The following is a 14,208-nucleotide window of genomic DNA, read 5'->3' as shown; positions in this document are numbered from 1 at the left end:
CCCGGCTTGGGTAATCGGGGTAGTGTTCGTAAAAACTGTGTAGTCGCCGGTATTCCCCTCAGTAGCTGGGGTTGTGGTTACCGGAGTTTCTTTAACCATCTTTCCAGAAGTTTGAAAAAACTGAAAAGAAATGAAGTTCTAGCTTTTATGCACGGATGGCGCCAATGAAGAAACACTAAGTTACCCCGGGCAGATTACGGATAATCTGGGGGTTAAATAGATGTTTCCCACGAGGGGTTAGATCCGGCGAAGATGGTTCTTCTGATAACCTGCAAAACAGACACCGTGAGCTCGTCACTGAGAAGGGGGGGGGGGGGTACCTCCTTGTGACCACCCTCCGGCGTGAGAATCAGACTAGATTGCTCTTGAATATAAATGTATATTAAGAAAATTGCTAGAGCAGATATCAGGTATAAGATGTAAGATACAAGATAAGATGATAAGATCATACCATTTGGGGTATTTATAGCCGAAGGTAGGTTTCCAAGAGGGTATAGCCGGTTGAATAGTATTCCTGTTCTACCAACTGTGGCCTACGCACGTGCCATGCTGGTAGTTGGTGGGTAGGCAGTGGCTGATAGTGACCAGGCCTGCTGTGTACTATTCCTTTTCCACCAACTGCAGGCTATGCACGTGGTATGACAGGAGTTGGTGAGTAGGTAGCGGCTAATAGTGACATACAGTACAAGAGCATGCTGCTCGCCATACTGTTGTCAATGGGCTGTCGTATCTCTGGTCAGATCTTTTGTCCATACCTCGTCAGGTACAGTACAAAAGATCTTCCAGTATCGTACGGACTGGCTCATTTGGGCGGGAGTATTCCCCCTCCCGCCTTTGTGCGGGATTGTTCCCGGCTTTGCTCATTCCTTCAGGTTACTGAATTATTGAGAGCTAAGTGCCTTGTGCGTGTAGCCTTGCTGCGCGGGTGGCCTTCCCTGATGGCTTGTATCCGCAGCTGCGGGAACAGGCGGAGTACTTCACCATTGGGGAGGCATTTCCTGCGGGAACAGCTTGCGTACTGCGCGTAAGGACATCACGTCTCTGAGCGTGGTGGGTCCTGCGGATCCAGTTGGTTTCTGCGCAGACGTCTCTCTTCAAGGTGAGTCCTGTGGGTCCAACTGGGCTCTGCTGGGACCTACCTCTTCAGTAACATTCCACAACCATACACGATTCGAGTGTGTGAACTTTGTCGACTATTGCGGCTTGATAAACAAACTTTCACTAATATTCTTGAAATATATTTTCTTGATGGAAGGAAGATCTTAAACAATCTAAGAGAGGTGAATACTTGAAATATTAAACTGATTAATATTCACATTATTTCTTTTTATTCATCTTGAAACATATTTTTGCAGGGTAAAGAAAGTGGCGATCGCATGAAGAATATGGTGACAGATATCACAGCTCATATTGGAATGCAAGAAGCAGAACTTGCATTAAGACTCAATAGTGCAGCTTTTAATGGAGATTTGCCTCAGATAAAGAGCTTAATTCGGTCCGGAGCTGACCCGAACAAGAAAGACTATGATGGAAGGACACCACTCGTATGTTTTTCATGCAGAAATCTTACATAAAAAATTCATTAGTTGCATAGAATCAGGGGTGTTCCTGAGCCTGTTCTGAGCTCAAACCGAACTGAAAACCAAACATTCAGTATTTTTTTGGAAACCATTCAGTTTCAGTTTCTTCGGTTTTTAGTATTCACCATGGATTTAGTTCAGTTTCGGTTTTGTCTTTTAAGCTTGAAAATTTGGTTTTCAGTACATGCAAAGTTGAAAGCGAACTGGAATTTTATTTTTTGGAAAGACCTCAACCAAACTGTCGGTTGGATTCAGTTGTATTGGTTATTTCGGTTACTAGCTAACAAGCTTTTTGACATTCACAGCATCTTGCTGCAGCGAAAGGATACATGGATATCACACTTTTCCTGCTTCAAAACAACGTGGAAATTAACATTTCAGGTAAACTTTAAACTAATTCATGATTTTCTCAAATTATTTAAACTAATCAAATATATTTATAAAATACTTCATGTCATGTTACCAATAGATAACTTTGGAAACACGCCCTTGTTTGAAGCGATCAAGAACACGCATGATAACATTGCATCCTTACTAGTAAAAAACGGGGCATTGTTAAATATAAACGGCCCTGGCAACTTCTTGTGTTCACATGTGGCGAGAGGGGACAAAGATATCATCAGACGGTCTTTATTATACGGTGTTGACCCGAACTCAAAAGACTACGATTTTAGAACTCCACTTCATGTTGCAACATCACAAGGATTATATTTAATAGCAAAGTTGCTAGTTGAAGCTGGAGCTGGTGTTCTATTGAAGGACAGGTATAACTTAGTGATCAATATTTGTTGAGTCTTAAAGGCTAAATGTATAACATAAAATAAAACTTATGGTTTGAATGTGTAGATGGGGTAACACTCCTCTTGATGAAGCAAGACTATCCGGTAACAAGATGTTGATAAAGTTATTGGAAGAAGCCAAATCTTTGCAGTTGTTAGAATTCCCTTCATGCTCTCAAGAATCAACAGGTATTTAAGTTTATTAATCTAACAGTTACAAATGATCGCATCCAATCAAAATGTGTCACGTACTCATGTGAATAAAAATAGTCACGTTTACGCAAAACTTAACTTTTTGTGCCAATTATGACACATGCCAGTGTGCTATTGGTTGTTAGTCTAACTGCCGCAAAAATAGCCAAGTTTTATGTAAAAGTGGTCCACGTGTTGATATTTGATGAAAAGAAATTGTGACAGTCAAATTTATAACTTTTAAAGTAAGTTTCATTCGGTATTTTGTTAGTTTATTTAGTCAACATGGCTATTCACGTGATTGTTCCTATTTATAACGTGTTCATTACGTAGACGAAATCGTTTCCTTTCTTTTTTTATCAGTCAATCTAACTATAAATTAATTTGTGTTTAGTGACAGATAAAATGGCAAGAAAAAAATGTACCATATATCCATTTCAGCCATGGGAACCAAAGGATCAAAACAAGTTTGGGATTGTACTATGGGTTCCGGACTGCATTGATGAACTCATGAAAACAGCAGCAGATAATTTAAAGATGGACCTTCCTCCCACTTCTAATTGCATCATAATAACAGAAGATGCAGGTCAAATTTCTGATGTGGATATGATTAATGATGGACAAAAACTCTACTTAATTACTACTCAAGCATGAATTATGCATCATTGAGTTCACCATGTCATGCTGCAAAATTTTGTACTTATGGCGTTACATATAAATTGGTATAATTATTTTATATGTTTATGTGAAGATGATTAGTTATTTTATTTTATATGTAAAGTTTCCAATTTAAAATGTTTTATAAAGCTTTCCTTTAAAAGTGATAAAGAGAGAAAAAAGAATTTAAATCCGTAACTTTATTTAAGCTTTTTTTAAACACCTTACTTTTTTGCTTTGTGTTTTTTTATACATTGAAAGTTGATATACCTATCTTTATAATTGTTCTTTTTATCATGTAAACCTGAATATTCCCCTATATAGAGGAACGAACGAAGAATTCTAAGAGAACTTGGTGAAAATTTGAGAGAACTACTTTTACGCATGGTTGTAAAAATTCCGATTAGGTTGTGATTAAGCCCAGTTAACCCCGATTAATTCCTAATCCCTACCCCACTGACTGATAAGGGCCTCACAATTACCACAACACTACTTTTAGGCTACGCATTATATATAGGAGCTAGGTGTGAGTTGCGCTATGTGAAAAAGAAAAGGCATTTTAAGACACATAGACGCTTTGTGGCAAAATGGACTTTCACATTTCACACTCACTAGTGTGTGTTACGACATCTGCAATGAGGCGTTTGTCCACACCTCCAAAGATGGGCGCTGTTGCTCCTAGCGTTATCCAAAGAAAAACACGCCCCACTCTTAAACCCTACTTTTCACTAATCACCAAAACATAAACATATTTTTATTTTTTTATTTAATTTACACAATATATATATGTGTATATATATATATAGATATATATAGTGAAGCCATTACGTTTTCTTATAGATATATATAGTAAAACACTGGTATAAGATAGACACATCGTGCATGTACTGAACGAGTGCTTGAGTTAGACACGCCTTTGTAAGTTGCAATTCATCAACACTTACAAAAAATCATTTAACTTAAATATAGTAATACTATACTTAAAATAAATCAAGAGAATAAGTGTGATCGATCGAAGGATACAACGTTTTTTTTTAATCGAATATAACATATTATGTATAAGTCATTTGGCATTGTCAACCATAATGTCACTAACTCACTAGTCACTACATCGTCTTCACTATTGATTTGTCTTAATCCATTATAAAGATGTTAATTTCTTACCCTTCTATGAAATTTATTTTTATTTATTTATCTTTATTAAATGGCTGATATTTCTATATTTTTGTTTGATTGGGTATTTGGGTGTCTAATGTCAATACAAGCATTTTAATGAATCTGCTTTATCACTTGTTTTTTATGCTCCAATTAGTTTCTCTTCTTTTGGCATCCATGACTCAGCAAAGGGCCCGCCAATTATCTTGATAGATTCGTAGTGTTGAATAAAAGAGGAAGTGATTCATAGTAATACGTTTAAGTACCATAAAATTTGTGATACTTGTTTAGTAACAGGCAATATGTTATGAATGTGGGGATGATGTGGATGGTGTGTGTGGTGAGCTACAGGAAGACCACGCCGCCACACTCATTACTCACTTTTGCGTGGTGAGAGTGACCATCCTCATAATTCATACCGTTCATCACCCATATAGTTTGGGTGATCACGAGGCATCTTTTGAGTAGTTGAATGGATTTATTATTTACTTATTTATTTATTTGAATTAAAACTAAGAAAAATAATGAAAGATGAATCATGGGTATAACGTATGTTGAGTGATGGATGTGAATGACAACACTTAGGTGGAAGTGAATGGAGAGTGATTGGAGAGTGATAACTGACAAGTGATGAGTGTAACACATAGCCTAACAATCAATAGCTCAACGTGTTGGGACGCATACAACCCAAGTAGGATATATGAAAAAAGTTAAAAGAAGATTAACTAAAAATACTGTCGAATCTATATGAACCGACTGCATATCTAAGACTTTGATAAGATTATACAACTTAACAAAAAGATTCAAATCATTACATCATAAAGGTATGTTTGGTATGAGATAATGATATATGAGTAAAATAGACAAGGAAATGAAATTATGAAGCCAACGGGAGTCTTTACTGATAGACGAATATTGTTAGATTTTGGTTTCAACCAAGTTGTTGCAAAAGATAAAAAGAAGGATATCCAAGCGATCTTCTTAACAACTATTTGATGATCTTGAAATGCTAAGGACGAGGGAATTAACAACAGAGATGATCAAGGAGGAAGCATTGTTAAGGTTAAAGTTAAGATCCAAATTTTCATTTTATAAACTAATTTTAAGGGGGTGGTTGCTTGCTTTTAAGTATATCTATGACCATCTCCATTACCGAACTTTCCTTGGTTTGTAACACTGTTGAAAATTAAAAAAAAGAAAAATCAATCAAAAATAGGCAAACGTCTCGTGGTGGCAAACCATTTTGCAAACAAGTTCATCTGCCATATGTCATTGGTTCTTTTATTTATTTATTTTTCTTTTTTCTTTTAAACTAATTTATTTTAACATCAATATTGTTTTTTCTAATAACTTTTATTAATTAAGTTTTTTAAAATTTCTAAAAACACATTCTTGTTCAGTTTTTTTAACACATCGATATTAATTTTATGAAGTTTGTAAAAGAAATTATTTTTTAATCATTACCGATTTATATTATCCGTCACTTGTCAACTTTATATTGGTTCATAAGATTTTTCGGATAGAACTTATTATCTAGAAAATCTTACCTTATATTATTATATAATTCATCATCCGACACTTGTAAAATTCAAATTAGTTCATAAATTATATTTCTAAATACTTTTAATAAAAAAACACAATAATTATTAATAAAAAACAATTATAAATTGTATTTATTTAATAAAAAATAATGAAGTTTGGTTTGTTAATAAGGATGGAAAGTTTGGTTTGGTTGGATTGGGTTGGTGAAAGAGAGAGAAATTAATTTTATAATGAAGGTTGGTTTGTGAATGAGAATGGTCTAGGGCTTTTCGGTAAAAAAAAAAAGAATGAAAGAAAAAGAAAAACCATACTCCTAGGCTAAATTAGACTTTTTTTTATTATTGCCATATTCATCCATTGGATTTAACCCTCGCCTCATCCAATAATACTAAAGTTTCTACGTATACCATCAAACATGTTATAACTAACAAGACTGTATCACGAGTAGGTTAGTTATATAATATACTAGTATGCATAATAACATTAATATACAATTTCCAAATCATATCTCTCATTATCCGGTGTATTATATCAAAATCTCCTATCAATAAACACTTAAAGAAGATATAGTCAATTAGTCATACAGTTTTGAAACTTGAGGAAGGGGTAGGGAAGTTGAGATCACAAGATGACACTTTCCTTGAAGCTCAGCAGCCTCTTGCCTTGCTTACCAAGCATCAAACTCTCTCACAAACTTTCTTTTTGTTTTTGAAGAAAAAGGGTCAATTATTGTTAAAAAGGTGATTGGTTTTCAATAAATAAAATGAAGATTTAACCCTCTCCCTTTCTCTATATAAAGTGGTGACAACATTTCCATTTTCCAATCAAGCAAGTCACATATTTTATCTCATTCCACTATTAGTTTAATACCGATTATGAGTACCAATCAATTCAAAACCGAAGGAGTAGAAATCGAGTGTTTAAATATGAAAAACATGCAAAGTTATTCAATTTCTCTTCTTAGTTGTTTCCTAGACGCCATATCAATTCTCTTCTCCCCGCTCAATCATGATGCCGGCGATGATGATCATCTCATCGTGCTAGAAGACATGTCTATTGGTAAAAAGAACGCGTCCTCCTCTAATATCATGGCCCAAAAGCAATTCCGACAGCTTCATCAAATAAAAGGACCATGATCCATGATGTCTGGCACTAAAAGTTTATGAAGTGATATTGTGTTTCTAAGTTGCAAAGTTGAGTCACGTCTATCTATAATCGAATGAAGAAATCGATGACTATAAAGTGTTGGAGCTATGTTATTATCTTATGAGTTGTTAAGTGGATCCTTTGAAGCATCCAGTAGGAGACATATAAAAGTTTTGTATTTTAGGGTTTGTTTTTATTTTAAAGAGATTTTCTTTGAGTCTATGTAGTAATAACATGGGCGCGCAATTTGCCTTTAAAAGTCAAAATTATACACTTGAGTCCCTGTGGTTTCAAAATGGGTAAATCTTAGTCCTTTTAACAAATCAGACATAAGATTATCTGTTAATCATTAAGAGGTGATCATTAAGAAGCTACCAAACAATTTTTAAGGGCACTTGCTCTTCATATGTGATATGACTCATAATTGTAAGAAACTACATATGACAAAACATCATTTACAAACCCATCCATAAAAAAACAAAACAAAAGAAAGCACACAAAGACAAACCAAATGAACCACGACAAAAAAAGAAGGTCCACTGAAACAATACTAAATCCTACTCCCATGAACTAACTTGAGGACCCGTTGCAATATATCATAAATACCGAGAGACCTAACGGACATCCAGAACTCTCACACTCCTGCTTGATCTGTGAGAAGATGTATTTTTTAACTCGACTCTTCAATAGACCGATAACTTAATACCATCCTTTTTATTATTCGTAGCTTTCCATATCCTCAATTTACAAAGAAAAAACCAATCCGTTTTCACAACTAGGGAAAAAAAATAGAACAGACCTTGAATATTTCCACGTGGATCTTTGTAAAGCCTATTAGGTTATGGTTATAAAACTTTATTGTTGCTAATCCTATATAATACAGCCACGGAAAACCAAACTTAGACCATCTCTAACAGTTTTTGGTTCAAACCAGTCACGTCACTGCCACATCAACTTTCTTTAAAACCATATTTTTTACTCCAACAATACAACTACTCAAACCATCTTAACATTTTCACATCATTACTTACCTTTACATTTACTTTAAATGTCACAATATTATAAAATATTTTATTTTTATAGATTTTATTTAAATAAATAGAAATATAAGAAAATTTTAATAAAAAGTAGATTAACTAAAATATAACAAATAGATAAAAAAAAAATACATAATTTAAAATGACTTCTTAGTATGTTTTTTCCTAAGACTTCTTGTCATGTTTTTTTATTCGAATTAAGTGTTGTAAAACAGATAATAAAATCGTAAGAAACTATCCGTTAAAAAATTTAACCATTAAACTAGTCGTTACATAAAAATACACAAACAAAAAAATACATCATTTTTGAAATATATATAAAAAATATTTATATATGTATAATATTTTAATATATTTTATAAATAGAAATATGGGTATATATGTATATATGTGTGTGTGTGTGTGTTTGTGTGATGTTTGGGGCCCACAATGAGTGGTTTTTGTTGGTTTAAAAAATCAAACCTCAAATATTTGTTTTTGGTTTGACCCACCAATGGTTTAAGTGGTTTTTGGGTTGGTTAGAAACTATTTTAGTCGTGTGGACTTCCACTACCGAAGATTTAGCAGGAGAAACATCAACTTTTACCCGGGTGCTGTTAAATGTACCCCCCCCCCCCCATTTTACTTCATTTTTACTAAATATACCTCCCTGAACTTATTACATAAATTATAATTAGCTCTTAACATTATTTATATACATATTAGTCCCTACAACATTACTTTCATTTGATAACCTCCACTACATATATCAAATTAAAAACTATCAAGTATTACTATTAATTTATTTTTTTTAAATTAATATTTTTAATATTAATATTATAAATATTTATAATATCTTATTTAAATTTTAATAGTATATGTATTTATAATATCTTTATTTTACCACTTTATCTTTTGCAAAATAAACCAAAAACCCAAAACCCTAAACCCGAAACCTGAAACCCGAAACCCTAAACCCTAAACCAGAAACCGAACCCTAAACCCGAAACCGAACCCTAAACCCTAAACCCTAAACCCGAAACCGAACCCTAAACCCTAAACCCGAAACCGAACCCAAACCCGAAACCCGAAACCGAACCATAAACCCTAAAACCGAAACCCTAGACCCGAAACCAAACCCTAAACCCTAAAACCAAAACCCTAAACCCGAAACCGAACCCTAAACCCGAACCCTAAAACCGAAACCCAAAACCCTAAACTCGAAATCATAAAAAGAAAACGCAACTTGTAAAAAAAACAATATTAAATTCTTACTTTTGTGCTAATTTGGTAATTATATGATTTCAAGGGTTAATATGAAAGCTGGTTTTTCCAAAGGGGTGTATGACAAGCAATCAGAGAAGGTACATTTAGCCTAACCCCTTTTACCCCCCCCTCACCATTTCTCATCCAATTTAAAACCAATGACTACATTTTTATTATGCCCTCATCATTCGATTCAACAAAAAAGCAAGTTTGCCTTATTGTATTTCTTTTCCCACTCGATAACAATAAAATTAGAGCACATGTCCTATACTCCTATGAAATATGAATCCGCCTTTTGATCATCTATGTACTCATTGTAGTTGACTTGTCATAAATTAAGTCTTCATAGCATGGTTCTCTTCCTTTACTACTACCCAATCACCCATAACCCACCAACTCTTCATTTTTCAAGATTGTCATCATTCATGTTTAGACGTTTCACAAACAATCGAACATATCGATTTTCCAAAGATCTTTCACTATAAACTTTATAATATTTGAGTTCCATCCATAGAATTCACACACTCAATTCTCAAACCTCATAAGTTGCCTCACCGATAACTACGCTCACCGTATGTGAGATGAATATTTATGTTTAATTTGTTATGTATCAATTATTTGTTATCTTTATAATATTGTTAATTATCTATAGACTAAAACAGAAAGTTGGAGCCGCAGGAGTTAGAGACCGCACTTTTGATACATATTAGTACTTATTTATGGAACGAAAACAAGATTTCAGTTATGGTCGGATGGTCATTCTGGTTATGGTGTTAGATCGTTGTCCGTCGAATGCGCTAGTCATATGTAAATGCACTATTATATAACAAGATTAATGCGCTACTAAAGTTATCACGAATACCATCAAACGTGGTTTTTTAGAACGACGATTTTCTTATATTTAGTCTACCACATTTTCCAAATTTGAAGAGCTCTAATGCTTCACTATGACTAAACCATGTTGTCTTAACCAGATCCACTATATAATATAGTAGCATACATAATAACATTAATAGTTTCCAAATCGTATCACACTACTAGGTCAGAGGGTATCACACTACTAGGTCGGAGGCCGATCGACCAAGGCTCCCCGTGGACATATTTGTGAAAAAATAAATAAATATGTAATATGTATAAATTTATTTTAATGCAATAGAAAGAGTGTTGGTTATGTAAACAAAGGTTTTGTTTTCAAATCCTAAAGAGTGATATTTACTTTTTTGAATTTTAGGGTCCGTTTTTTACTTGAATCAGACCTCGAAATTTTTAAGGGTTTCCGTGTACGACGTTAGTGGTCTTATCCATCAATCTCCCAACAACAAAGAGGTTATAGTTTGATTTTTGAAACTTGGGGAAGGGGTAGGGATAGAGGTGGTCAAAAAAACCGGTCCTCGAACCGGTTTGCCGGTTTAAACCGGAAACCGGTTTTTAAGAAAACCGGTTTTTTGTAAACCGGTTTGACCGGTTTACAAACCGGCGGTTTGTATATCGGTTACACAATTTGGAGCCTAAACCGGTTTTATAACCGGTTTTAAAAAAAAATCGGTTTTTTTTAATAACCGGTTTTTAAAAAACCGGTTTTTTTAATAACCGGTTATTAGAAAAACCGGTTAAACCGGTTTTTTTATAAACCGGTTTTTGACCGTTATAAAAAAACCGGTTAACCGGTTAAAAACCGGTTTTTTTTTCGTTGAGTAACGGCCATATAGCCGTTTTTTCTTATTTTTGACCGTTTTTTTTTTCCCATTTTACCCCCACAAACATCTATATATAGCTTAGGTTGGGTATTGGTTAGATCACACTCGATTATACAACTCCAAACGCTCTAAACGTTTATTACATACGCGATTATTTTGTTATCTCACGCTCAATTATACCACATACCACTCCATACGCTCTTATTTCGTAGTCGATTATCATGGCCTCCCAAAGTGCTGCTTCATCCGTCAACATGGGTGCCTCGAACACGGGAGAAACGGTCGTTCGGGTCATCCCCACGAAACGAAACCAAGATGTTTGGCAACATTTCGACCTATGCGAAATGTCTAACGGTACCCAAAAAGCTCGATGCAAACATTGTTTGAAGTTTTATGGCAAAGATGCAAACTCCACTTTAAGAGCGCATGTACAAAGGCCCTTTTGCAAGGCCTTGAAGGACGAATCGGGAAGTAGTTCGCAGCCGGAGATGACGAATCAAGGAACGGTGTTTACGTACGACCTTGAAGCGGTACGTCAACAGTTTTCAAACTTTGTGATTCAAAATACACTTCCTTTCAACCACTTCGACAACCCTCAATTCACGTCGATGATGCAAAAGTATGTTCAACCACGCTACCAACACGTAAGTCGTTCGACCCTTAGAAGAGATTGTCTTAAAGCTTGGAAAAACGCTAAATCCGAACTAATTTCATACTTTTCAAACTTACAAACTGGTGTAAACTTAACAACGGATGTGTGGTCGGTACCTAATGGTTCGCCCGACTCATACATTTGTGTGACGGCTCATTGGGTTGACCCCGGGTCGTGGCAAATGATGAAACGAACCGTTGCGTTTCAATTGTTTGATTACCCGCACACGGGCAGAAATATTTTTAAACTCTTGGATAAAGTCATTCGACAATACAAGATTGAAGATAAAATCTTTTCAATTTCGTTTGATAACGCGTCCAACAATACGGCCGCGGTTGGCCATTTAAAATTAAAGTATAAACCTATTTGTGATGGAGCGTTTTTTCATAGCCGATGCATTGCACATATTATCAACTTGGCCGTGCAAGATGGGTTAAACGTGATCGAAACGCAAAGAAACAATTTTAAAAGAATGTTACGAGATGTTTTTAGCAACAATAAAACATTTTCAAGATACAAAAAATTTTGTGATGAAGCTAATTGTCAATGTTTGGGGCCCAATTGGGATTGTCCAACAAGATGGAACTCGACTTGTGATATGTTTGAGAAAGCCATCCAACAAAAAGAATCACTAGTTGCGTTTCATCAAATAATGTCAAGTAGGGGTAAATGTGCACCGTACGATCCTAGAAACTGGTTATTGATTGAGATCGTTACGGAGGTATTTCAAATTTTTAAATCTTGCACAACAAGTTTATCCGGGGTTTACTATCCAACAAGCCCCATTGCTTTACCAAAAATTGCTGTCATGTGCACAAAGTTGAGTGAACTTCATTGTAGGGGTGCACCTTATTTTGATATGGGTGTAAAAATGAAAGAAAAATTTAGAAAATATTTTCAACAACTACCCGCTGTTTTGACATGTGCTGCTGCGTTAAACCCTTGCATAAATGTTGGTGGTGTTGAAGCTTTAATAGAAAAAATTTGTGATGAGCTAGAGTTAAACGACGATCAAAACCCCTATTATAACCAAACTTTAAAGAATGCTTTCAACACCACCTTGTCTAACATGTATGATGTTTACCTTACAAAATACGGGTCGTCTTCCCAAATTCATGACTCGTTAAGAGCTGTTGCCCAATCCCAATCCCAAACCGACCTTGAAATGGGGATGTACTACATGATTTGGGAAGACGCCGGTAAACGTCAAAAGGTAAACACCCCAAGCAGTGAACTTGGAAGGTATGGTGGTACCAACTTTGTGAAACACATGACTCCAGATGAATTTAGAAGTCTTGATTTGCTGGCTTGGTGGAGAGGTAAGGAGGATGAGTTTCCGATCCTCGCCGCCATGGCCAAAGATTTACTAACGGTCCAAGCTTCCACGGTAGCTTCGGAGTCTGCTTTTTCTGTTTCTGGCAGGGTTATATCGATTAGGAGGACTCGACTCACTCCACCAGCTGTAGAGATGTCTATTTGCTACAAGGATTACTTGGACGCTTTAGATAGGGCACAACATCAACGCTCACTCGAGGGGGAAATTGACTATGAGGCGGGCTTGTATGAAGACGAGGTCAATCAAGGACACACTCAACCAATGACCGATGAAGAAGCCGCGTACGACGATTACCTAAGGAATAGCTCGGGATCGGTTAGCGATGAAAATAATGAGTAAGAAACAGCAAGTTGTTAATGTAATCGTGTCTAAGCATTCTTTAATGTTTGTATTTTTGAGTTACGAATATGCGATAACGATTTAATGTTTGTATTTTTAATGTAAAAGCTATAAATGAAAGTTATGTATTTTTGAGTTACGAATATGCGATAACGATTTAATGCTTGTAGTTACCGGTTTGTTTATACTGTGAAAAAATAATGGTTATTTAAAAAAAAAAAAAAAAAAAAACCGGTTAACCGGTTAGACCGGTTATTAAAAAACCGGTTAATAAAAAAACCGGTTTATTAACCGGTTCTAACCGGTTCCCAAACCGGTCGTAACCGGTTTGACCGGTTATGGTTTTCATGCACAAAAACCGGTTATTAACCGGTCCGGTTATTAACCGAACCGGTTTTTTTCCAGGACGAAAAAAACCGGTCCGGTTAATAACCGAACCGGTTTTTTTAAAAAAACCGATTTGTGCACCTCTAGGTAGGGAAGTCAAAATGACAATACGACTCTTTCCTTGAAGCTCAGCAACCTAAGACCACCTGTAGTGGGTGAGTTTTGTGTAGCGTTTAGGAGGAAAACGCGGGGGGTACACCGCCCCCCCTGCGTTATATGATTTTTTTTTGCTACGTTGTATACAAAACGCGCAGAATGGCACAAAAATAAAAAATGGACCGTTGCATATTACCGTTGGTGAATAAATAAAAAAAAATTATTTCTTTATATATTAAACCAACTAATTCCCAATCAAAACTTATCAAATTTATAAAAATTCTCTTTCAACTCTACAACTCTATAATTCCTTTACACAAAATTCACTATATATGGATCCTCCATCTATATATAAACAGTTTTTCGGG

General features: G+C 35.3%; 1 protein-coding gene across 1 annotated transcript; it reads left to right on the top strand.

Moving 5' to 3' along the window:
* Positions 1 to 1,215: 1,215 nt before the first annotated feature.
* On the top strand, positions 1,216 to 3,298 carry LOC143537546 (potassium channel SKOR-like). Its single transcript, XM_077031289.1, has 6 exons — positions 1,216 to 1,280; positions 1,356 to 1,544; positions 1,886 to 1,961; positions 2,050 to 2,344; positions 2,427 to 2,548; positions 2,952 to 3,298. Exons 2-6 carry the CDS (start codon positions 1,377 to 1,379, stop codon positions 3,203 to 3,205), a joined length of 915 nt encoding a protein of 304 aa, XP_076887404.1. The 5' UTR covers positions 1,216 to 1,280; positions 1,356 to 1,376; the 3' UTR covers positions 3,206 to 3,298.
* Positions 3,299 to 14,208: the final 10,910 nt, after the last annotated feature.

Source organism: Bidens hawaiensis, unplaced genomic scaffold (genome assembly GCF_021521415.1).
Source record: "Bidens hawaiensis isolate Kalapana, Puna unplaced genomic scaffold, B.hawaiensis_p1.1 tig00011228_1, whole genome shotgun sequence".
NCBI lineage: Eukaryota > Viridiplantae > Streptophyta > Magnoliopsida > Asterales > Asteraceae > Bidens > Bidens hawaiensis.
Note: the sequence above shows the minus strand (reverse complement) of the source record. Positions and strands in the feature narration are given on the sequence as shown.